General features: G+C 50.0%; 8 protein-coding genes across 8 annotated transcripts; 6 read left to right on the top strand and 2 right to left on the bottom strand.

Annotated features, from left to right (window-relative positions):
• Positions 1–1,365: 1,365 nt before the first annotated feature.
• Positions 1,366–3,875, bottom strand: GGI43DRAFT_396773 (glycerol kinase). The gene is made up of 3 exons (XM_083205013.1): positions 2,971–3,875; positions 1,746–2,904; positions 1,366–1,677 (listed from the first exon to the last, which is right to left on the bottom strand). Exons 1-3 carry the CDS (start codon positions 3,159–3,161, stop codon positions 1,432–1,434), a joined length of 1,596 nt encoding a protein of 531 aa, XP_083064330.1. The 5' UTR covers positions 3,162–3,875; the 3' UTR covers positions 1,366–1,431.
• Positions 3,876–5,917: 2,042 nt separating this feature from the next.
• GGI43DRAFT_254376 (aquaporin-like protein) lies at positions 5,918–7,208 on the top strand. The gene is made up of 3 exons (XM_083200875.1): positions 5,918–6,326; positions 6,391–6,931; positions 6,992–7,208. Exons 1-3 carry the CDS (start codon positions 6,013–6,015, stop codon positions 7,166–7,168), a joined length of 1,032 nt encoding a protein of 343 aa, XP_083064329.1. The 5' UTR covers positions 5,918–6,012; the 3' UTR covers positions 7,169–7,208.
• A 2,578-nt stretch (positions 7,209–9,786) lies between these two features.
• GGI43DRAFT_254381 (FAD dependent oxidoreductase-domain-containing protein) lies at positions 9,787–12,147 on the top strand. The gene is made up of 2 exons (XM_083200876.1): positions 9,787–11,292; positions 11,350–12,147. Exons 1-2 carry the CDS (start codon positions 10,065–10,067, stop codon positions 12,135–12,137), a joined length of 2,016 nt encoding a protein of 671 aa, XP_083064328.1. The 5' UTR covers positions 9,787–10,064; the 3' UTR covers positions 12,138–12,147.
• Positions 12,148–12,884: 737 nt separating this feature from the next.
• GGI43DRAFT_431297 (S8 family peptidase) lies at positions 12,885–14,242 on the top strand (the record flags this gene model as incomplete). The annotated part of the gene is made up of 3 exons (XM_083209388.1): positions 12,885–13,196; positions 13,255–13,702; positions 13,773–14,242. The coding sequence occupies 3 exons, from the start codon at positions 12,885–12,887 to the stop codon at positions 14,216–14,218; spliced, it is 1,206 nt and encodes a 401-aa protein (XP_083064327.1). The 3' UTR covers positions 14,219–14,242.
• A 508-nt stretch (positions 14,243–14,750) lies between these two features.
• GGI43DRAFT_380670 (uncharacterized protein) lies at positions 14,751–15,833 on the top strand (the record flags this gene model as incomplete). The annotated part of the gene is made up of 1 exon (XM_083203014.1): positions 14,751–15,833. One exon carries the CDS (start codon positions 14,751–14,753, stop codon positions 15,831–15,833), a length of 1,083 nt encoding a protein of 360 aa, XP_083064326.1.
• Positions 15,834–17,114: 1,281 nt separating this feature from the next.
• On the top strand, positions 17,115–19,379 carry GGI43DRAFT_254328 (FAD binding domain-containing protein). The gene has a single exon (XM_083200873.1). The coding sequence runs from the start codon at positions 17,395–17,397 to the stop codon at positions 19,093–19,095; it is 1,701 nt and encodes a 566-aa protein (XP_083064325.1). The 5' UTR covers positions 17,115–17,394; the 3' UTR covers positions 19,096–19,379.
• On the top strand, positions 19,380–21,061 carry GGI43DRAFT_254329 (alginate lyase family protein). The gene has a single exon (XM_083200874.1). It carries the CDS (start codon positions 19,663–19,665, stop codon positions 20,920–20,922), a length of 1,260 nt encoding a protein of 419 aa, XP_083064324.1. The 5' UTR covers positions 19,380–19,662; the 3' UTR covers positions 20,923–21,061.
• Positions 21,062–21,087: 26 nt separating this feature from the next.
• GGI43DRAFT_254248 (phosphoesterase family-domain-containing protein) lies at positions 21,088–23,309 on the bottom strand. The gene is made up of 3 exons (XM_083200871.1): positions 23,087–23,309; positions 22,666–23,030; positions 21,088–22,605 (listed from the first exon to the last, which is right to left on the bottom strand). Exons 1-3 carry the CDS (start codon positions 23,196–23,198, stop codon positions 21,199–21,201), a joined length of 1,884 nt encoding a protein of 627 aa, XP_083064323.1. The 5' UTR covers positions 23,199–23,309; the 3' UTR covers positions 21,088–21,198.
• Between the last annotated feature and the right edge of the window lie 416 nt (positions 23,310–23,725).

Genomic DNA, 23,725 nt, shown 5'->3' with positions numbered 1-23,725 from the left:
CACCGCGGAAGCCCTGGGGGGGTGGGCATCACCAAATCTCAAAATCTTGCCTCATCCTGCTGATATGACAAATTGCCGAGGATATGCTCCGGGCAGGTATCACGAGCCAACCTCCACGACACCCAATTTGCCTCCCAAACGCATCATTCTCACACCCTCTTGTTCCTTCTACTCCTCCTACTGCACTCCTCTTCTTTTCCCCTCGTCTCCATCCGATCACCCATGCCTCTCTCTCCGCATGTTCCTCCCAAAAAGTCATTAAGCTGCTGCACTCGCTTCCGGGGTTTCCCTCAGTTCCTAGATCTCGTTTTTGTCTAGCGCCCAGCGGCGGCTATACACCCCCTTGTCGGCGGGACGAGGTGGTGAGAAGGGCCACCCACGATGAGGGCCTAGCTAGCCGTTCTCGTATAATATCTCCGTGAGCCCGGAAAGCGCACTATTTGCAAAATATTGAAAATCGGTTACTGAGGCCCTGGCGTATAGAACTTGCTACCGATTTGGGGAACATCTCGCTGCGCCGCCGCACCGTTTGTCTCTCCGTCTCGAAGAGGCAAATAATCGTCGCCTCATCGAAGGATATGGAGCTCCCCCAGAGCTTCTTTCTACGCGACCCCGGATTGTCATGCTCGCTAGCGGCCGAAGAGCTGTCAACGGCCTTAAGCAACACGCTCTACGCCATACAGGGAAAGCGATCATCCGATATTTTCTGTGAGCAGCAGAAAAACTCCTCTTCCAGCATGACCACAATGGGTACGCAACGTTAGCGCCCACAACTTCCGTTATACGCACAGACGAGAAACGGAGCCGTCTCCATAGCTAGCGAATCCCTTCATTGACGGTCCGCTTTGCATCTCCACAGTCGTCGGTTTTTTCAAAACCGAGCTTCTCCACGTGCTGCTGAAGAAATCCGGTAAAAGGACACCGAAGCACTTAGTGAGATTTGCGCTGTTCTTTTTTGAGTGCTAAAACCCACAAGGGTCCAGGCACGTCGGTGATCCTCCGGTACTGTATCCACGAAGCCAAATACTCGGTATTCACGAGTCAAGCTCTAACACGTGCAAGAAAAAAAAAAAAAAAAAAAAAACACAAATCTCGTATTGTCTAGTGACATGCCGAGCCGTGCGGTGCCTGCGTTTAAGATAACAGATTGAAAGCTGTGTGGCAGACCATTCAACCTATCATCAAGGCACAATGCATGCATGATGCATGCAAATCATGATACAGGCCATACCTTGCATGCGTCGTAGATACAAGTACGGTAATCACGCTACATGTAATCTATACTTCAAGATCTCGGCCGAGATGGCCCATGTAGTCCAATAGCTCTAGGAGTAAAGGCAAACACCACTAGTGGATATTGATTCGTAGATTTAACAGTATTTGGTATTCATTACACGCTATCCATATCGTAAACTATTATTCATTATACTATTACACTTCATTCGACCATCCTCTGCTCATCTCAACCGCCTTCTCCCATCGGGCAAATTGCTTGTTGGCCACCTGCTCTGATATCTGAGGCTTGAAAATGGTTCGTCCCTCGTTATTGACCTTCTCTAGGTCATCGAAGCTGTTCCAAACACCAACCGCCAGTCCTGCAGCGATGGCAGCACCAAGGGCTGTGGTTTCGCGCATGCCTGGTCTGTTGACGGCAATACCAGTGAAATCAGCTTGAGTCTATCAAAAAACAGTTAGTTAAATATGCTCAATGCTCCTTTGTTTTGTCGGTTTTCAGTTCGACGTACCTGCATGATCAAATCTGAGTTGCACATGCCACCGTCCACAGCGAGCTCAGTCAGCGGCTTTCCGCTGTCCTTCTCCATGGCTCTCAGAATGGCTTGTGTCTGGAAACATGTGGCCTCGAGGGTAGCGCGGGCAATGTGGCCACGCTGAGTGTAAGCTGTGATACCGAAGATGGTGCCTCGGGCATCATCGATCCAGTAAGGAGCAAAGAGACCGCTAAAAGCAGTAACGAACGTGCAGCCTCCGTTGTCCTCCACTTCCTCAGCAAGGGCGCTGAGATCAGATGACTTCTCAATAAAGCCAAAGTTGTCGACCAAGAACTTGACACTGGATCCGGCAACGGCGATACTGCCTTCCAGAGCATACATTCTCTTGCCCTCGCCAAAGTCAAAGGCAACGGTCGTCAGGAGACCGTGAGTTGAGATGACTGGCTTTGGGCCGACATTGTAGAGCAAAAAACAACCGGTACCATATGTGTTCTTGGCGAGACCGGCTGTGAATCCCTTCTGGCCAACCAATGCGGCGGATTGATCGCCCAAGCATCCCGTGATTTTAGTGCCCTTTAGCAAGGTAGTGGCCAGAGAGCCGTATGCCTCGACATCTGAAGAGCGCACAATCTTTGGCAGATTGAGCTTGTTTCGGTCTAGGCGGAACCAATCAATGAGCTCTGTATCGTAATCCAGTGCCTCAAGGTTCATAAACATTGTCCGTGAAGCGTTGGACGGGTCTGTGACGTGGATGTTGCGGGCTGTTCCACCATTCAGTTTGTACGCCAGCCAGGAGTCGACTGTGCCAAACGCGAGGTGACCGCGCTCATAAGCTTCCTTGACCTCCTTTACATTTTCAATGAGCCACAAAAGCTTGCTAACTGACGGGTATGTGGAAAGAGGGAGACCGCATCGGCTGGTCAGCTCACCAGCGCCAATGCGGCTCTTTAGCTTGCGAACGAGCTCCTGAGATCGAGTATCAGTCCAGACAATGGCATTGTGCAGCGCCTTTCCGGTGGTCTTGTCCCAAACAACAGTGGTCTCACGCTGATTAGTGATGCCGATGGCAACAATCTGCTCGCGCGTGTGACCCTGCTTCTCAAACTCCTCAACAGCACCATCAACACAGGTCTCTACAGAGGAGATGAGCTCCTCAGGATCATGCTCATGCCAGCTAAACCATATTATAAGCTTATTTCTTCTTCCCCTATCAATGTGGTGTGCACAAAACTCTACTTACCCAGGATGAGGATAGTGCTGCTTAAACTCTAGCTGATGCGTGGCAACCACCTCGCCCTTTTGGTTGAAGATGAGAAACCGAGAGCTGGTGGTGCCCTGGTCTATGGCTCCTACAAAGGTGGGACGAATCATGGTCTTTGATTTCCGCAATCTCCTTTCCTTGAGTCTTTTAGGAAGAAGAGATGAGAGCATTCACGAGGGACGCAATTTGCGTTTATAGGGGAAGAGGGTGCGGAGGGGCAGAAGAAAACTGCGAATACGGAGTGTGGCTTGCGTGGCGAAAAAAAGAGAAGAGAAAAAAAGGGCAGAAACGAGTCGTATTATACACGCAAAACAGGCCGAGAGACAGAAATAGCTGAGCTTGCGAAGTTGATAAAGACTGAGAGAAAAGGAGAGGAGAGGAGAGCGGAAATTACGAGGTATAATATAATAATAGGAAAAGGGACCAGCAGAGTGTGTGTCGAGGTGCGGTTGCGCCTAAGCGACCTGGAACCTTTTTCGTCTCCGATCATACATTTTCGCTCGCACGCAGGCACGGCAGAGTTAGTGCCAGTTGATAGCACGAGGGGCCCTAAAGCTTGTGCTGCTTAGCCCGTGGTGGCGCCTCCGGACAAATTACTTCCAGGAGGATCGAGGCTCCTAGGAAGGGAAGCCGAGTGGCTACGAGGCTCTAGGCCTCAGCGTTCAGCACTAAAAGATGCCACATGGGAGCTACCCCTCATTCCCCGGATTGTGGAGGCGAAACGGTCACGAGGAGGGGAGCAGAGCCGAGAGTCGGGCGCTAAAACGAACGATGAGAGACGGGTTACGTTACGGACCTGAGACGAACTGGTGGAGGGCAGTTGGCAGACCGAGGGACGAGTCTGCTTGGTTGGACGAGCTTACGTGTAAGTCTGGAAATTACGTCCAAGTCTAGAAATTACGTCGAAGACTGGAAATTACGTCTACGACTAAAAGAGGCTGAAAATTTAAAATGGGTTTCGGTGCGTCTGCCCCGCGAGCATAGCCAAGACAGACACCGTCATCCATCAGAAACTGACTCGATTCACTTTGTAAATGTCATGGAACTTACACGCCCATTCAGCTGGACATGTGCCAGGCCAGTGTCGCGCACTGCTAATAATCGCTAGTCGTTGAGCAGCAGCAGCAGCCAGCCAGCCATGTGCAGACAGCCTTGCTCTTCCAGGCAATAATAATTTCAATAGTCTACGTTGTTGGTAGCAATTATAGAAATAAACAAGACAAAAAAATCACAGCTACGGCAGGGATCCCCGCATCACGCGAGGCTGTGGCCGGCCAGGGCCTTTATTTCGGGCCTCTGCAACCCGAGCCCTGGTTTCAGGGTCCCGATCAGATACCGCAGATAAAGCTGCAACTCTAACGACATGCATCCTGTCAATTCCCGTCTCGGGCTCTCCCGCCCGACCTTATTGGTGACCACGGTGAGGCGCCTTGTCAGCCCAGCCAAAGCCCTATGCTAGCTTCACTGTCTCGTTCGCCTAAGCTCTCGAACGCAGCTAGAAAAGCCGCTACGCTCGGGAAAAAAATAGCCAGCGCCTGGATCTTGATCGGAAAGAATAGCGAGGGTGGGGGCTGCAGCTTGGGATTGCAATACCGAAAGTGGCTGGAGGGCATCTTGACCGTATTAGCAGCACACCCATTTGGTTAGAAAACGGATAAGCGCCCGTGTTCACGAACCAAGCTATTTACTAATGAAATAGTAATAGAAAACGGTTAAGAAGCGGCCTCCCCGGTGAACAACCACGAGCAGGCCGGCATGGCCCTAGCCCCAATACTCGCATTTGTGCACACACACGACTTTGCCGCTTTGTCTGAACGGGGATATGCGCGCCGTTGCATCCATGCACCAAGGACTAGGCTGCTTCATGTATGTACAGGGTCCAGAAGCTTAATGCCGAGTTGATCTGTCCACAACTTGCCTGTTGTTTATGAGATTGGTTTCATGCTTATGCGTCGTCGTGCTTTGCAGGTCTGGAGTGCTTGATGGATTTTTGTTCGTCTCTTCTTCTTTTATATCCTCGCGGGGGCTCCTCTTCCCCTTTTTCTTCTCCCGCACCGCTAGATTCCCCTTTCTTTTGACAGAGAGCCGTTGTCCTGTCTCACTCCGCTTCTCTGCGCTAACACCACTTTTGCGTCCGGCCAGGTCCGGCGCGCGGATTCAGACCAAACTGGCGTTTTTGTTTCCCCCACGAGGGTCTCACCAAACCCTAGCCATCCTTCTGTCTAATTTAGACAGGGAGGGGGGGTATGGATTTCACGTCAAAACCACCCTTCTCACACAAAAGACTGCGCAAACTTTCGGCCACGCCCGCTGTCCGCCAGCCATCCTCGTCCTCTAGCCATGAAATAGTCTGTGTGACCTGATTCGGTGTAAGCCGCCGAGGGTGCGCGAGTAGGCGAAAAAAAGACAACGGCCCCGTCATTATGCATTCGAATCCCCAGCTCTAGGTTGCCATTTAACACCCATCATGCGATTCCCAGTTCCCCTCACCCGTCCGGGCAACTTTGGCATTTGTAACCTTGACATCACCTGAGCCCAAGCTATTACTCGTAGCCCTCTAGCGCTTGCACTCGTTTCCCGAATATCCTAGCCCTTCAAGCTCGCATTGCGTCCCCGTAGTAAAGGCGGGGAAGAACGTGTTCTCGATTCTCAAGATCCACAGACAATGAAGCTGTTGTTGGGACCAGATCTATTCCAATCTCTGACTGTCAGCTGTGGGAATCTTGTCATTTTCGTACACCCCCTCATCTCGTCTGCGTCTGCGCCTGCAGGACCGACTTACCCGATCTTTCTTCTAAACCCCAGCCAGCCTCAACCGCGGTACGAGTAGGGCGTGCAAGCCGTGCGTCAGCCCCACGAGAAACGTAAAATATCCTGTCCGTCCCTTTACCGCGTAGTATTTCATATCGCTAGCCCGGCATCGAGGGTGGTAGAAAAAGAAGTATAATTTGACATCACCTCCCTCCATTTTTTACAAGTAAACACTTGTCTATCCCTCTGCCAATTATCGTTACATCCTCAATGTCCATCACCAGCTCTCCAGAAACTTCAGAAATCTTCATCGAAAAACCTGCTGCTCTTCATCTTCCCCTTCACAGCTCTAACATGGGAAATCCAAGCACTGAGCATGCACCAGAGTTGGAGCTAATGTCTCCTTCTCTGGAAGAACAGCGGGAGCAGTTGGCCTGGGGCAGGATTCGCGAATACTGCATGGACTTCTTCTCCGAATTCCTTGGAACAATGGTGCTCATTCTCTTCGGTGATGGTGTCGTTGCACAGGTTGTCTTGAGCGGTGGCACCAAGGGTGACTACCAGAGCATCTCCTGGGGATGGGGGTAAGTGGCCTAGCAGTAACCTTTTTTCTGAGACTTCTGTTGCTAATAACGCTTGGCGATATAGAATTGCTGTCATGTTCGGTGTCTTTGTTGGCGGTAAATCTGGTGGCCACCTCAATCCAGCGGTGACTTTTGCCAACTGTCTCTACCGCGGTCACCCTTGGCGCAAGTTGCCCGTCTACGCCCTTGGTCAGCTACTTGGAGCCATGGTCGGTGCCGCTATCGTGTATGGCAACTATAAGTCGGCTTTTGATGCCTTTGAGGGCGGCGCTGGTATCCGAACGGTGACTGGCTCTACTGCCACAGCCGGCGTCTTTTGCACATATCCTGCCGCTTTTATGACTCGAACCGGCATGTTCTTCTCTGAATTCATCGCGAGCAGCATCCTCATGTTCTGTATCTTTGCTTTGGTCGACCCCAACAATATCAATGCTGGACACATGATGCCCCTTGCCCTTTTCTTCCTCATCTTTGGTATCGGCGCCTGCTTTGGCTGGGAGACGGGTTATGCTATCAACCTTGCTCGTGACTTTGGTCCTCGACTGGTTTCATACATGATCGGATATGGCCATGAGGTCTGGTCTGCCGGTGGCTACTATTTCTGGGTATGTCGGATTTCTTTACCCCTGTGAAAACAACTCGCCGTTGCTGACTATGCATTGCAGATTCCCATGGTGGCCCCATTCTGCGGCTGCGCCTTTGGCGGGTTCTTGTACGATGTTTTCCTCTATACAGGAAACAGCCCTATCAACACCCCAATGCTGGGTCTTACACGCCTGTTCCGACCCCGCAAGAACGTGTGGTCCAACACTCGCCCCTCAGCCATTGACACAAAAGTCTAATGGCTGATACCAAATACTGAACGCTTTATGAAAACAGAACGAGATGGTCTCGGGAAGATTACAGGGAAAAATACAGTGAACTAGGGTGTTAAAAAAAAAAAGACATTATCCGTTGTATAAAAGAAAGGAGAAGGGGTAAGAAAATATGGCAATGGGGCTGATGAACTGTTTCTTGATTTTGGGAATGTGTTTAATGGAATTTGGAGAATAATCAGTTGTACAAGTATAGCAAAGGGTAATTTAGCGAGCGATAGCGGCATACCGCTAGTCATAATGATTTACAACCCAAGAGAATAGGGAGCACCGTTGGGTATCAATGAGACTGTGGATTTTGTGATATGATATCTGCCGAGTGTCCTGAAATGGGGAAACGGCGGAGCAAGGGTACGTGTTCAAATGGGGAGCCTCAAGGCTGGGGTAATTGTGCAGCTGGACCAGTCTGCTGGAAATGCAAATACAAGACGGTATAGGTAGTGAAATGAAATGTGATGAAAGCTAGGTTTGTGATATGCTCGGAGAATTCAGCTATAGGGCCCAATTGCCACTGTTACCCTACATGTCATGAGGCAGAACTACTGCATCTCGAGTGGTTTACATGAAAAGGGGCTGAAAAATTCAAACCTAGCCTTATCTAGGGGAAACAGGAACTTTTCCCATCTTCCTAGGACCAATGATTTAGCTCACCGATGCTTGCTTCATACTTGAGCACTACTAAAGCATTGGTGTAATAGTTTCAAAACACCACAGGAAGCGCATCGATGAGGCTGATGCCACTATCGCGAGATTCTGACCACGCGCCCTGGTACTACCAGGCCCAAGCGTTGCTAAGCGATATCTTCCAGCCATTTTGCCAAGATTTTTCCTCTTTTCTCACTCAACCCTTGCGGTGTGAGATCCGCGACTGGTCAGAAAAGCTACACGGGCTTCTCCGAATATGGCTTGAGAGGCAAGGGAAGAGAAAGACAAACGAGACCGCGGACATGGTCACCTGGCCTCGTGCTTCAGTCTGTGGAGCTGGGCGGGAAGACGGGTAGGATACTCCCTCGTTTTAGAAGTGGCCTCTGCGCGACACCTGGTATCGAGTATGCACACGCCCTGCGTCTGTGCTCTGGTGGGAAATAAAGACGGAATTGAGATGAGAAAACGGAAGATGTCGAGGAAAACGGTTTGATGGTCTGATACTCCCGCGTAAATCCCGGAGTGGAGCTAACGGACTGGCTGATAGAAGTAATGCTGGTAGCCGGCATAAATCGAGTTAAATTTGTCGGCCTCTAGAGGATGACACGACATGATGTGTGGTAACGCAAATTTCCAGCTGAAATGAGAAGCTATGCGCGCTTATGCTCGACATCTCGGGCAGCTGAATCCCATAAGTAGGACATCGTTGGTCTCGGTCTCGGTCTCGATCTCATCGGTCCCATCGGTAGGTGGCGGTTTGTGCAAAGCTGACTGCACCAAAATCCCCGTTATTGGTTTTGGCGTCAATATTTGGTGGATGAAGAGCAAGACCCTTGGAGGTCTAGATGCATCTGGCTAGAAGGATCGTGGCTGGCTGACTAACTGTGGCTGAAGGTGGCGGAATGTGGCTTGCATTTTTCGGCTGGCATTATAGGCTGACATGTGACTAGCACGTGGGGGGGAGTTTTTTCTCGGCCGAATAATGTAGGCAACGTTAACCTGATTATCATGATATTTTGAGGAGGTCGTCTGCCTTTTAGCTTATCGCAAAGCCATTGCTCACGAATCAAGAATGCGCCTTTTCAGTTGGTGGGATAACCCTCCTACCAAGACAATAGCCCGGAATGTTGGCGTTCCGCCAATAGTGAAAGCTGGCAAAAGGGTGGCACATCGTGACTCTTCTATTTGTTTTGGCCTCTAACTAAAAGACTTTAACAGAGTCCAACTCGGTAGTTTATACCGAGTGAATACCGAAAACCCCAGGTGCTAGACCCATCTCGCAAGCCACAGCCGAATAAGTCATCGACTCCATCCACTCAGGTGCTCTGCTGCGACGCGTGGCTGATCGCTTTCGGTTCTCCAACCCCGAATCGCCCCCAATCAGGCACTTGACTCCACTCCGACGCCGCCATATTTAGAGCGTCGACCCGCGCAAGTCCGTATCCCGGAGGACGGCCTGCGGCGTGATTGGCCTGGAGGGAGCAGTCTGAACCCTTTCAGGGAATCCGATCCAGACCACTTCCGAACCGGGTACACCGGGATCGCAGCCAAGAAAGTTGATGATTCTTTGGTATGGCAGTGATTTTCCGAGGTCGTGACATCACATTCATTGAGGCTGTGGTTATGAGGCTCCAACGGATAAAGAGAAGGAAAAAGTTGCATCGAGCATGAGGCCCTGGCTCAGGACGCAAGCCGCCACGTGGAAAATTCCAAGGCCAGATAGCACGGTACTAGAAAAGCAACGAGTTCATTAAAGCTTATGCAGCCTTACAACTTCTCCTCTCCGCTGCCTTTTCCCAACTCGCCCCTTTCGTTCCACGAATCAGTGCTGCCAAGGGACCCCCAATTTGATCGTCGCATCGAGCGAAATCTCCCTTGACCCACGTCGGCATCATCCACCGAGCTCAGTTGACGTTGATTGTCCAAGTCACCTCATCTGACGCAAAACTTATTTGACTTTTCTTTCTTTGCTTTTATAATCCATTTTTGGCTTTCCGTGGACGTCCACCAAACTTAGTTCTTTTTATCTCCTTGTCGCCGATCCCGCTTGGCCCTTGCTTCCTACATCCTTTAAAACAAACCCTTTGCCCCCCACGACATCTCTCTGCCTAAAGCCTCATTCACCACTCTACCTCACGAAAGACTCTACTAGTCGAGGATTCTAGATTACCTGCAGACTTGTACATCTTTCTGCTAATCTCCTACGAATCTCGTCACCATGGTTGGAGGCTTCTCGCGCCTTCGACGCCCTCTCCTAGGCCTGACAGCCGCTGCCACAGCTGGAGGCGCCGCTCTCTATGCTCGTAGCAGAATATCGCATACCACTCACAAGCCGATCGCAGAGGTAAAGCGTGATAGCAATGGTCGCATTATTCCGCCAACTTTCCCCGCTGTCCCATCTCGTATCGAACAGCTCGCCGACCTGCGGCGCCACAGCAAAACAAACGACAGTCTCGAAGAGTACGACCTCCTCATTATCGGCGCGGGTGCGACTGGCGCTGGAATTGCGCTTGACGCTGTGACTCGCGGTCTTAAGGTGGCTATTGTGGATCGCGATGACTTCTCCGCGGGCACCAGCTCCAAGAGCACCAAATTGGTCCACGGCGGGGTGCGGTACCTCGAAAAGGCTGTCATGAACCTGGATTACTCCCAACTGCAGTTGGTTATGGAGGCGCTGCATGAGCGCAAGACATTCCTCACCATCTCTCCCCATCTTTCCAACTCGCTCCCCATTCTGCTGCCTCTCCAAAACTGGTGGCAAGCTCCTTACATGTGGGTCGGCACAAAAGCGTACGACTTGCTCGCAGGTTCACAGGGTCTTGAGAGTTCTTACTTCATGAGTAAGAGCAAGGCCGCTGCCAACTTCCCTTTATTGCGCAAGGAGAAAGTGGTTGGTGCCCTGGTTTACTACGACGGCCAGCACAACGATTCTCGAATGAACGTCTCTCTCGCTCTTACCGCTCAACAATACGGCGCAACTGTCTTGAATCATGTTGAAGTAACAGGCTTGGACAAGGATCAAAACGGCAGAATCCGTGGCGCAACCCTCAAAGATACCCTGGGCAATGGCGATGGCAAAGAATTCACTGTGCGCGCCAAAGGTGTCATCAACGCTACTGGTCCTTTTACCGATGCTGTCGAGCGCATGGACGACCCTTCCCGCATGGCTCTCGTAGCTCCCGCTTCTGGTGCTCATGTCATGCTCCCTGGCAGTCTGTGCCCGAATGGAATGGGAATGCTTGATGCGGCCACTTCCGATGGAAGAGTTATTTTCGTGCTACCCTGGCAAGGATACACCGTTGCTGGCACGACAGATAACTCTTGCGAGATTGAGAAAGAGCCGGTTGCGCAGGAAGAAGATGTGAAGTTTATTCTTAAGGAGGTCAACAAGCTTCTGCGGCCCGAGTCGCACTTGAGCCAATCTGATATTCTGGCAACTTGGTCTGGTACGTACCAACTTGGAATCCGATCTCTATAGATCTAATAAAACTAACGTGGAATAGGCATTCGCCCTCTTGTTCGAGACCCTAAAGCTAAGAACACTGAGTCTCTCGTACGAAGCCATCTTGTTACTGTTTCGCAATCCGGTCTTCTCACCTGTGCCGGTGGTAAATGGACCACCTACCGCCAGATGGCTGAGGACGCAGTCGACGAAGCTATCAAGACATTCGACCTTGCACCTTCAGCTGTGTCATTCCCCGATATCAGTGGCGCTGGACTCCCTGGTCTTAAGGCTACCGGTAGCTGTTTGACCAAGAATGTTCCCCTTGTCGGAGCTCACGGCTACTCGACAGCTCTTGCCTCACAGCTCATGGAAGTTCATCATATCGACGCCGATATTGCTGAGCACCTGTCCCGCAACTATGGTGACCGCGCTTGGGCAGTCCTATCAGCCTCCAACACCGCTGCCACCCGTCTGATCCCATCACTTCCTTTTGTAGAGGCTGAAATCCGCCATGGTGTCCGCGCTGAAGCCGCCTGCACGGCAGCTGATCTTATCTCTCGACGCACTCGCCTCGCCTTCCTTGATGTTGAAAATGCTCTTCGCGCACTCCCTCGTGTTATTGATGTCATGGGTGAGGAACTTCAGTGGTCTGGAGAGCGAAAGCAGCACGAGTGGAAGGAGGCCATTTCATTCTTCAAGTCCATGGGCTTGTCACCCGACAAGTTGAGCATTACTCGCAAAGAAGTCGAAGCTCTGCCTGCTCTCCCAAGCAGGAAGCCCGGGGTGGCTGCTGCAGTAAAGGAGATGGAGTTGGGCAAGCTTCCGGCCAACGGTGTTTTGGCATAAGCGTGCATTCATAAGCAAATCAGAGCGTGAATTCATTGTTTGTTGCTGCCACAAATGCAGAAGTCGGATTTCTTGTATATAGTGTTTCTGCATAGGAAAGTGGCTTCTTTCTTTTGGAGTTTGATACCAGGGACATGATTGGGAAAAGAAGAAAGGGAGAGAGATGTTTGACTAGATCGATCGTGAAAGGTGCATTACACTGGATAGAAGCAGTGACTGGGATTTTACGCATTTTGGAATCATAGATGGCGTGTCTTTTGGCTTAGGGCTAGTTTTTACATGCATATAAATAGCATTATTGGCAATATCTTTATTTGAAGCAATTAGTGATGCCTGTTACCTCGGTAATTAATAAGTGCCTGGTGGCTATATCCTTCCATTTACTTGGATCGTATATGTCTAGCACTTCCCTAACATCATGCCCTGGCCTGCTGTATCATCCGAAGTGACGTCGCCTCTAAATGGTCCTATCGTAGATAACGATAAGAGGAAGGACATTGTATTTATCGAGGAAGATTATTAGAGAAGGAGTCACAAAGAAAAGGGCAGGCACACAAGCTTTCAAAATTAAAGAAGGAAGTGGCCGTTCAATCGTAAACAGGCTATAAATCTCAGTGGTGAGAAACTTTGATCTCTTCAAACCATCTGCCAGCATCAGCCTTTTGAGTGGGCAGTTTTGTAACGCCACTGTTTTTGGTATCTTTTTTTATTCAACTTGCATCAAGATACTCTGAGACAATAACAAAGATGGCCTGGTTCAAACAGCTGGCACTCTTCTTGATCACGGTTCTGCCGCGTATCGCTGCTCTTCCTGTCAGCGATGCCAACCACAATTCGATCAGCGCTGAGGGAAGATACATCATCACTCTCCAAAACAACATCCCACCCTCTGAATTCAGATCCCACATGTCGAGGGTTGCCGCTATCCAGTACCGCAACTCGGGTAACCACAAGTTTCCTCATATTGGTATTGAACGGACATATTCCATTGGCGAGTTTCGGGCATACTCTGGAGCTTTTGACCGCGATACAATCCAGATGATCCGCAATGATACAAGGGTATGCAAAATTACCCTTGGTGATGAGAGACATTGCTAACTCAAAGCGAAATTTCCAGGTAGCGGAAATCGAGCCTGACACAGTCTTTTCTATCCACGACAAAGCTTCATCTCAGCACAACGCACCTTGGGGCCTTGCAACATTGTCCAGCAAGAGACGCAACACTGCAACGTACCACTACGATAAGAGCGCCGGCAACGGAACATTTGCCTATGTTGTAGACACCGGCATCAATATCAAGCACATCGAGTTTGAGGGTCGGGCTGAGAACGGTTACAACGCAGTCGATGACGAATGGACGGACCTTAATGGACATGGAACACATTGTGCCGGAATTATCGGGAGCAAGTCGTTTGGCGTGGCTAAACAGACACAGCTCATCGCTGTCAAAGTATTCCTTAATCGTGAGTCCCTAATGTCCACCATCTTGGACGGACTTCAGTGGGCAGTCAACGACATTCGTACAAAAGGCCGTGAGAGTCGCTCTGTGATCAACTTGTCCCTTGGTAAGTGGGAATTGAAGAAATTTGGCTCTAGTCTCTGAGAGAGTGGCGAGGTTAGCTGACGCTGAAGCAGGGGGAAGCTATTCTCGCGCCATGAATCATGCCGTTGAATCTGCTTTTGAAATGGGGGTCTTTACCGTCGTCGCAGCTGGAAACGAACAAAAGCCAACTCGAGACTTTTCACCAGCCTCAGCGCCAAATGCTTTCACTGTGGGTGCCATAGACGCCAATTGGCACGAGTGGGAATATTCCAATTTCGGTCCAGAGATCAATATCTTCGCTCCTGGTGTTGATATCGAATCCACATTCATCAGCACAGAGATGGCGACTCGTAAGCTGTCCGGTACCTCGATGGCGGCCCCTCATGTGGCTGGTCTTGCGCTGTATTTGCTGGGGCTGGAGGATATCGGAACTCCAACGATGTTGAGAGAGAGAATCCTGGCCCTTGGGACAAGAGGTCGGATTCATAATATCAGGGGTGAAAGCCCTAACTTGATTGCGCATAACGATCTTCACTGATTAACCTGTTTGTTTCCATCTTCCTCTGTCTTCTTCTTTGTGTCCGGAATAGTATAGATATAGCAGTATCATCAAGGTATTAATACACTGAGTTGTGTGAGAGATTTCTTTTTTTTTTTTTACAAATGCTGTAAATGTAACTTTGAGGCCAGGTACGGGTGCTAGCAGCTGGCCCCAAAATTACTTGAGAGTTCACATTGCTTTCACCTTTCTTTCAGTTTTCCAACGTGTGGGACTGCAGTGAAATAACGTGTGTAGTTTCTCAATCCTCAACTCCTTCATTTCTTCTGCTCTTTAAACCTTACTATTTATTCTTCTCCATTTAATTTCCTATCAGCTCTTATTTTCTGTAATATGGTCATGGCATAGCTGCGAAAGGTGACGCGGATGCCCGATTTTGCTTGTTGTCAGTTTTCTACTCTATATTGGTATCGTTCCAGTTGCTAACTGTGACACAGCGGTCTTTTTGGCATTTGATACGAGCCAGTGAGAGCTTTAGATCTGAGGAGTCAACAGTTCTAACAGTGCAGCCATGAATGAAGAAAGGAGGGCAATGCAGATGCGGCAGTACCGTCGGTGGCAAAAGCAGCGTAATCGAAACTCATCTTACGACAATGCAACAGTCCCAGCCTCAGTTCCATCGGACGTCGAGAATGAGATAGGAAGTACAGTGAATATGAAAAGAGGAGAGTCAATTCCACCTTTCAAGGGTTACAACATCATTGACTCACACATTTATACGCGGTTAAGAAATTTGTGGAAAAGTGAGGCGGAGTGGTGGTCACAGGAAGAGAGACGAGATTTTATCGAGTGGGTTCCCGGGGCACGTATCACGGAAAGACAGAATTCGATATCCAACCATGAATTGGCAATCCATATGCGGCGGAACAGACCGAATTGGGGGCATTTTGTCATACTACGAGCAATGTTTGGCGCGTCTCAATGTGCTAGGCAAAGCTGGTGGAAGTCATTCAAGCATGAATACGAGAGAGCTGTAGAAGATGCGCCACCGGGCGTAGTTCCGAGAGACGTTGAAGAGATTCTACAAAAAAATCGGATGGATTCTCCTCCCATAATGAATATCCCAACGATGGAAGTTGAAGATAGCCATGTGGATGAGGATTGTCGGTGCTCGTGGTGCTTGGAACATCCAGCCATAGCGAGGCGAAAGAATGAACCTGAGAGCCAAGGGAATAGAGTTGTAAGAACTGAACCACAGCTGGAATATTCTCGGGGGCAGAGACTGTATACAGGAGAGGGAGAGTCGCACGAAGACCGTGTCCAGAGAAAAGCACGCGAGCCAAGCGTTGAGCCGGAAGAGACGCTATGGGAAGAAGGAATCGATGAGAAAACGTCTGAGCTCATGATTCAGGTGCCTTCTATTCGGGAGAGAATGAATGTTATCTCTACAGATTTGTCAAATAGCAGCTTGAGGGAGATGGTAATTGAACAAGGGGGCATGATTGAGATGTTGGTACAATTGTTGGAGAAGCAGCATAAGAGGACGGAGATGTTGGCAGCAAAGGTGGAGAAGGTGAAGAAAGGGCTGAAGAAGAATAAGAGACATTATCGGGATATTAGTCGAAAGGTAAAGAGTGTGCGAAAGAGAAAGTAATGGTGTAGGAAGTCAACGATTGCTTTGTAGAAGAGGCCGTTGAGCGATGAGATTGTGTAGTATTGGTTGACAACCGAAATTTGGAAGATTTTTGATAGGAGAATGGCCTTGTTAGACTTCGATTTGGATCTCATGTAGCATATAATTGATTTCTACTGTGACCTTGGGTCTCTTGCGTCTTTAAGAGCAGAGGACATGCTACTACTAGATAACGTGGCTGGCCTGTAGGGTACATGAAGATTAGCATGGCCCTGATGAGACAAGTCAACGCCGTCTCCATGCATGTATCTTCATTATTCTCTTCTTACCTGACAATCTGGTATCTCGATACATGTAATTATGTATCTGTACCCAAGATAACCTTTGCTGCGCGCGTGGCAGATGGATACAATTGTACCTTACATTTACTACTGCATCAAAGCACTGCGCATGAAGCTAGCATCTCAGATGTGGATAGTGCTCCCGCTCTCCCATGCGACGATGGCTCTAACAGAAAAGTTTACCCCTTTGTAGCAGTGTTTAGTGAATTGTTCTACGTCTAGAGTACTTATTAGTGTAGCCTAGCTAGCAAATGTAATGATCGGATAGAGTGATAACCAGGACATCAAGGTGATGCAGCCATCACCCTCCATCGCAAGCATTCTACACTGGACCAACGGATGGCCAGATGCCGCACACAAGGCAACAAACAAGCACGCGATCCAATTTAATTGTGTGAATTATGTAGACAAATGTGCCAAGGTCATACAAATTGTCATGCCTCATACACACAAAAGTGGCACGATGGTCACCTCAGCCTGGCTTGCCCAATGAAAAACATCAGAGGCGGGGAAATTGCATGTGAATGTGTTGTCGAAGTGGCATGAAGTACACCAAGGTACTGCGACATCAAGGGTGGGGAAATGGAGAGGTACCTCGGCAGCGCTTGTTGATGTTAGTGACGATGTATTCGTCTACTTTTTGTGAGCACTGCCTTTGTATATGCGAGTCAGAGCACTGACGACGGGTTTGTAACGCTGTGGTTACCTGTTTAGAATTGTTTAAAAGCCTCAGCTCAACTCAAACCCCATCACTCAACAACCAGCTATCTTGCTCACTCTCAGACCTTTGAAGCCTCAGTCTGAATCAATTGACTTTCACTCAACATAGTAGGCGCGGGGTTGGGCTGCGGGGGGTTACCGAGTTTAACTTTGAACAATGGAACTGGGTTGTTTAGCGCTCGATTTAGCGGCCATCTAGCAACGGTGCGCTAACGCTATGGCGCCCGCATCCCCTGTGGCAGCTGCCTCTCCGTCGCTGAAGCTGCGCTGTTGCTGCCATGCTGGTATACGCCTATACGGTACGCGGCTATATGGCCGCAGGTGGCAACCACATCACCCGATAACAATCGATTAAAAGTATATGTACCTCGATGGCCGCATGATAAAGCTGGCAGAATATTCCCGCATGCGAGATATGTACACGTCAATAGCTTAGTTGGCAGAGACAGACGGCGTGCTGTTTCCGCTTTGCATCTTCATCTCTCTTCTTCCAGAGCAACAACCTCTTCGCGAGCACAGCCATGGGTTCAGTAGACAAGAAGCCCGTCATCATTGTCGGCGGCGGCCTGGCTGGCCTTGTAGCCGCCTTCGAGCTGTCAGTGCGCAAGGTCCCCACCGTCATCATTGACCAGGAGAACGAAAACAGCCTGGGCGGACAGGCATTCTGGTCGCTGGGGGGCCTGTTCATGGTCAATTCCTACTACCAGCGCCGCATGGGAATCACCGACTCGCGCGAGCTGGCCATGCGCGATTGGCTGGGGTCGGCGCAGTTTGACCGCGACGAGGACTACTGGCCGCGCCAATGGGCAAAGGCCTTTGTGGACTTTGCCACGGACGAGTTTGAGGAATACCTGCGCGCGAGGGGCCTGGGATTCCTCTTCAACGTGGGCTGGGCCGAGCGTGGCAGTGGAACATCCGACGGCCATGGAAACTCGGTGCCGCGCTTTCACATTGCCTGGGGAGCAGGACCTGAGGTTGTCAAGGTCTTTGCAGACCCGGTGAAGAAGGCGGCAGAGGAGGGACTGATTGAGTTCAAGTTTCGGCACCAGGTTGATGAGCTGATTGTGGACGGAACTGGGAGAGCTATTGGCGTCAAGGGAAGCGTCTTGGAGGAGGACAATTCGCCAAGAGGCGAGAAGACAAACCGAAATGTTGTCGACAGCTTTGAGCTCCATGGCGCCGCTGTTATTGTCACCTCGGGCGGCATTGGAGGCAACCTCGAAGCTGTCAAGAAGCATTGGCCTGTTGACAGACTTGGACCAAAGGTTCCTGAACATTTTGTTATCGGTGTTCCGGCTCACGTCGACGGCCGCATGCTTCAAATCACCGAGAATGTTGGGGCCAACCTCGTCAACCGAGACAGGATGTGGCATTATTGTGAGGGCTTGCATAACTGGGATGCAATTTGGCCAGAGCACGGCATCCGTATCCTACCAGGACCTTCATCGCTGTGGCTTGATGCTACTGGCAAGCGTTTACCGCCATACCTATTCCCGGGATCTGATACACTCAGCACATTGAAGGCTATTTGCGAAACAGGCTACGACTACAGCTGGTTCATTCTAGACCAATCCATCATCGCACGTGAATTTGCCCTTTCCGGCTCAGAGCAGAATCCAGACCTCACAGCCAAGAGCATCTGGGAGGTGTTCAAGAGCCGAATCTGGAGCAAAAAGGGTACGGTCCATGTGCAAAAGTTCCAGGAACATGGCAAAGATTTCATCGTGCGGGACAACCTCAAAGATCTGGTAGATGGCATGAACGAGCTGGCCAAGGAGCGAAATGGCCCTATCCTCGACTTTGAAAAGGTCAAGGACGTTGTCGATGCTCGTGATGATCAGTTCAACAACTCCTACTCAAAAGATGCGCAGGCCATGCTCATCCACAATGCGAGATCGTACTGGCCAGACAAGCGTAGCCGTATTGCAGTACCGCACCGTCTTACTGACCCTGCTCACGGCCCATTGATTGCCGTCCAACTGAACTTGCTGAGCCGCAAGACTCTTGGTGGTCTCGAGACCAACCTGAACAGCAACGTGATGAGAAAAGACATGACGCCATTCCCCGGCCTGTACGCCGCGGGCGAGGTGGCAGGATTTGGCGGTGGAGGTGTTCACGGCTACAACTCGCTTGAGGGTACATTTTTGGGAGGCTGCATCTTTTCGGGTCGCGCAGCCGGACGTGCTGTAGCAGATGAGTTGTCGGAAGTCGAGAAGGAGTAACGGAAAAGCCCTATTAGCAGCAAACCTAATGCGGGAGACGAAACAAACACACGGCGAACCTGGTAGCTGAGGAGTTGGCATTCAATTTTTAGTGTATTAAGTTAGGTTTATCCTTATTGACTCAATGAGACCAATGACATCCTTGCCCTAAGCGATAAAACGGCGAAAGTAGTATTAGACAATGACCTTCCATTTAGTGCTCTAGCGGCATCGTGTGTGATCTTGAAATGCTACCAGACAGGGATTTCCCACGATACGTTGTAGATCAGGAGCGTTGATTGGTGGAACATTTCGCATGTGCTCCTCGGAAGAATTGCTTTAACCTATTGATATTGGTATACGAGGTGCAACTTTACCTCCTCTTCATTGACAGACTGTTACAGCAACTACGGAGAAGTATCCGTCAATCATTCAATGGGTCCGGGGTAAAATCTGGGGAAATCTGGGAGGGGTATTGCGAGTACAAAATGGAGAAGTAACCGCAGCTATTAATCTTAATGATGAAGCTTAATGGGTGGTCAGACCTTTCAATTGACTTGGTTTCATTCAGACTGAGGGACTGCCACGATGCGTTTTCATTCTCTAAGTGTTGCTGTGCTCTCGGTGGCGGGCATATCTAATGCCCTGCCTACTCTTGGTGACGGCTGGCTCTGGCCTACAATATTTCCCAACACCATCGTCATTGATGGCTACCGTCTTGTTGAAGCGAAGCTGCGTCTCGAACTGGGCGATCACAGCCTAAAGACTGCGTTGGGCCATCTCACTGCCCAGGCAGATAGCTGGCTCAGTCAGGGTCCTTGGACTGTCACCGCAAAGGCAACTCCTCCTCCCAACGGCACGCTTCACGACTACACATCGCAAGCGCCGTATTTCTGGCCCAACCCCAATACACCAGACGGATGCCCATACATCAACAAAGATGGCGTCCGTAACCCTGAAGTGGACAAGTACCAAGACCGTGTCTCTGTGGGAAAGATGTTCAACTCGACTTATGTCTTGACACTCGCTTGGTACTACACAGGCAATGCGAAATACTCCAAGCACGCCTCAGACATCCTCCGCACGTGGTTCCTTGATCCAAACACGGCGATGAATCCCAATCTCGATCACGCTCAGCTGATCCCTTGCGCCAACTCGGGCCGTTCTATTGGTATCATTGACTTTAGCCAGGAATACACAAACGTCATTGACGCAGTAGCCATCCTCAACACCGGTGCCCCTGGTTGGACCTCTTCTGATGCTAAAGCCTTTGTTAGCTGGAACAAACGCTTCCTGACATGGCTTGCAGACTCGCCTTTTGGTATTCAAGAGGCCTCTGCGCAGAATAATCATGGCACTTTTGCAAACATGCAGATTGCGGCGCTGGCCCTCTTCACGGGGAATCACTCTCTAGCCGTCTCGCGGAGTGAACTGGCCAAGAGCTTCATCAACAGCCAAATCACAGCCAACGGCTCTCAGCCACAAGAACTAGCCCGTACACGCAGTTTCCACTACTCCAACTTTGATCTCTGCGCACATCTTCGCTTCGCACTGATAGCCCGCAAAGTAGGCATCGACTTGTTCAAGTACAAGGGCCCGCAGGGACAGTCGTTGTTCAAGGCAGTGGAGTTTGTCGTCCCTGCAGCTGCAGGAGGGGCTGATAAGTGGACATATCCAGAACTGTTGTTCACGCAATATGCGGCGATGGATAACGTGAGGGCTGCAGCGCAAGAAGGAGATCGGTTTGCATCGCAGGCTGTGGGGAAGCTCGTGGCGCCTCCTGGAGGAGATATCTTTGCGCTGAGGCCGGCACCTGAGCAGTTGGATAGTATTGCGACGGTTGGATGAAAAGGATTGGATGGATGTAATATAAAAAGGGAGGCTGATATAGGAATGTGTTTCATGGAGTGAATCATAATTTCCATTCTTTAAAGAAGGACAGTCCAGTACTTAAACTAAGACAAAGGGTTTATTATATGTCTTTACGCCGATTATGTGATTTATAATAGGAAGAATATTGTTTAACTGTTTCATTTCTATGCTGTCTCAAATGTATTACATACCTCGTAAATCTCATAAATAGATACATGTACCCTAATATCCGGGAGACATCCCAAGTCTCTCTCAGTAGCTCACACTATATATCTGCCAGTAATCACGGCCCCCCGTCAACGTAGCATAACTCGAAGTTCCCTGCCCCCCAATAGTCAAGTAATTCTGCGTGCCCTTCACCTTGAAGGTATACCCCCTTCCAGCAGTGTAAGTCACAGTAAAGACCACGGCCTTGTCAGGATCACTGCAGAGAAGCTGGCTCTTGCAAATGTAATTCCTGCTGTCGTCGTCAGACAATGTGAAATCGGTGCCTCCAATCACGACGGCGTGAGCAATCCATCGCTGGGCTGGGTTGTTGTGCTGTGATGTGGCTTTACCCAGAACAATGGCACTCTTGAAGGTGGTTTTCTGAGTGAGGGCGAATCCGTTTAGCTCTAGGACAAGATGGCGTCCTTCTGTGAGTGTTCCACGGATAGGCTTATATCCCTGCTGGACTTGACTGGCCATGTCGTCGATGACGCCGTCGCCAGTGTAAGGGACCGGCGGCTGGGGATTGCCATATATAGACTGACAGTATGAAGAACCGTCATAGTTGCCGCTAGAATCAGTATGAGGAGTCTGCGGCTGGGGAATAAAAGGGATGGTATAGTCCGGGTGGTCAAAGTCAAAGGCGTCAGTAAGGTCAGACATGTGGTTGCGGCGCCACGGCACCATCTGATCGGTCGTCACGTTGCGCCCCTTGGCGGCCTGCCACTTCTCGACAAACATGATTTGCGAGTTGTGGTCGCTGTGGGCTGTGTAGACGCCACCGCTGCGAGTCCAGGGAGAGATGATATAAAAGGGCAGCCGGAAGCCGGGGCCGATGAATGTGTATCCAACTTGACCGTAGGGATCCTGGATCCATTCCCCAGATGTGCCATTGGGTGATCGGTATGGGTCAACGTGGTCGAACCAGCCACCGGTCTCATCGTAAGAAACAATAAGAGCTGTCTTATTGTACTTTGGTGAGTTGAGCACAGCTTGGGCAACCTGGTATTGGAGCCACGCGCCATCATGAGGAGAATACGGAGGATGCTCAGATAGCTCCATGGGAGCAACAATGTAAGACACCTCAGGCAAGGTTCCATTAGCAGCCTGCGCGTAGAACGTGTCAAGAGACAAGCCCTTCATTCCCCTGTTGTAAAGGCTAGAGCCTGGCGCCGCATTCTGGAATTGCTCAAATCTGGCGTAGGAATTATCGTCAAAGTTGTCAGCATCCTGGAATACTTGCCAACTAGTTCCGGCATCCTCGTAGAATTCGCCAACCGTCTTCCACTTCAGCGGATAGCAGTTGAAACCGCCGGTTTCACAGCCCGGTGTAATGTTGTTGTCAATGTATGGGTTGCCTCCCTCACTGGGGGTCTGAGGGCCGCCAGGCGCGTTGACGCTGCCAGACAGCCATGTCACTCTGTTCGGATTTGTTGCGGCAACAATACCTTCCTGCGCGTATCTTATTAGCCAACGCTTGTTCGAGAGGCATAGGGATATGGCACGACGTACCTGGTACATATCCCCAACGACAAAATTATCTGCCAAAGCCCACTGGATGGGAATGTCTTGCTGCTTGTAGAAGCCAATACTGTAGGGACTATTGTCCACCGCCCAGTGATCATTGGTACCATCATTCCAGGCTGCATGGTTATGCTGCCAGCTATTATCACCAGTGAGCATGCACTGAGTGGCCTCAGTCCAGTTACCACCAAGATAGTTGATGTACCAAGGATTCACATAATCAGCAGCCGTGGTTAATGAAGAATCAGTAATCTGCTTCCAGACTGGAACACCATCATTCATCTGAAGGTTCGCATCATTGAATCCCCGAACTCCTGCCATTGTGCCAAAGTAGTGGTCAAAGGCACGGTTCTCTATTCATCCACATCGTCAGCAGATCTCGATAAACACGGAAGAAGAGCTGTTATACCTTGCATGAAGAGAACCACATGGTCGATATCTTTCAGACTGCCAGCTTTGACAAGACTGATGATGGAAAATAGGGTCGCCGAAGCAGACCCCAAGGCTCGAGGGGGAGCCATTTTGGCGACTGCAGTAATAAATAAACTGATAAGGCTGAGAAATCAGGCTGATCTATCCACTCTGCTTCACGAAAGAAGAGGAAAAGATTCAAGCATCTTTTAAGATTAAAATTGTCGTACAAAGTATACACTATATATACACAGATGATCAGAGTGACCCCTCTTCCGCTTATGTGAATGTCTCTCTATTTTTCTCTATTCCAATCATCGTGATTCGCCGATCACAATGTAGCATCGAGGGCTCAAGCGCGGCCGTCTCTCCCGAGCCGCTGTATTCCATCGTGCGGTTAAACAATAGGATATACATCCAGTGTCGCATCTACCACTATTGTCTGAGGTCGCTGAACCGAAACTGGAAGGTCACTCATTTACAACAGCGGGCAGATGATCGCCGTGGGGTCAGAAGCTTGTGCCCGCCTGTAGCCATGAATGAGAAAAAAAGCCCCCAGCCGCGAGGAAAAATTCTCCCACTTTTTAAAAAAATGGTAGAGATGAAAAAACCTGAAGATCGTTCGTGATGCTTCATG

This window comes from Trichoderma evansii, assembly GCF_050947405.1.
Source record: "Trichoderma evansii strain SZMC 28006 chromosome Unknown GGI43scaffold_3, whole genome shotgun sequence".
Classification (NCBI taxonomy): domain Eukaryota; kingdom Fungi; phylum Ascomycota; class Sordariomycetes; order Hypocreales; family Hypocreaceae; genus Trichoderma; species Trichoderma evansii.
This window is presented reverse-complemented; position numbering and strand designations above follow the sequence as displayed.

What these genes read in the sequence shown, in the direction of transcription:
- GGI43DRAFT_254328 (XM_083200873.1), top strand. Translation starts at nt 17,395, where the DNA reads ATGGGTTCAGTAGACAAGAAGCCCGTCATCATTGTCGGCGGCGGCCTG.
- GGI43DRAFT_396773 (XM_083205013.1), bottom strand. Translation starts at nt 3,161, where the DNA reads ATGCTCTCATCTCTTCTTCCTAAAAGACTCAAGGAAAGGAGATTGCGG. An exon ending in CAGCACTATCCTCATCCTGG is followed by an intron (nt 2,905 to 2,970) that starts GTAAGTAGAGTT and finishes AATATGGTTTAG; the next exon opens with CTGGCATGAGCATGATCCTG. An exon ending in ACTCAGATTTGATCATGCAG is followed by an intron (nt 1,678 to 1,745) that starts GTACGTCGAACT and finishes GTTTTTTGATAG; the next exon opens with ACTCAAGCTGATTTCACTGG.
- GGI43DRAFT_254248 (XM_083200871.1), bottom strand. Translation starts at nt 23,198, where the DNA reads ATGGCTCCCCCTCGAGCCTTGGGGTCTGCTTCGGCGACCCTATTTTCC. An exon ending in TGTGGTTCTCTTCATGCAAG is followed by an intron (nt 23,031 to 23,086) that starts GTATAACAGCTC and finishes GTGGATGAATAG; the next exon opens with AGAACCGTGCCTTTGACCAC. An exon ending in TCGTTGGGGATATGTACCAG is followed by an intron (nt 22,606 to 22,665) that starts GTACGTCGTGCC and finishes AGATACGCGCAG; the next exon opens with GAAGGTATTGTTGCCGCAAC.
- GGI43DRAFT_254329 (XM_083200874.1), top strand. Translation starts at nt 19,663, where the DNA reads ATGCGTTTTCATTCTCTAAGTGTTGCTGTGCTCTCGGTGGCGGGCATA.
- GGI43DRAFT_254376 (XM_083200875.1), top strand. Translation starts at nt 6,013, where the DNA reads ATGTCCATCACCAGCTCTCCAGAAACTTCAGAAATCTTCATCGAAAAA. An exon ending in AGCATCTCCTGGGGATGGGG is followed by an intron (nt 6,327 to 6,390) that starts GTAAGTGGCCTA and finishes TTGGCGATATAG; the next exon opens with AATTGCTGTCATGTTCGGTG. An exon ending in CCGGTGGCTACTATTTCTGG is followed by an intron (nt 6,932 to 6,991) that starts GTATGTCGGATT and finishes TATGCATTGCAG; the next exon opens with ATTCCCATGGTGGCCCCATT.
- GGI43DRAFT_254381 (XM_083200876.1), top strand. Translation starts at nt 10,065, where the DNA reads ATGGTTGGAGGCTTCTCGCGCCTTCGACGCCCTCTCCTAGGCCTGACA. An exon ending in TATTCTGGCAACTTGGTCTG is followed by an intron (nt 11,293 to 11,349) that starts GTACGTACCAAC and finishes AACGTGGAATAG; the next exon opens with GCATTCGCCCTCTTGTTCGA.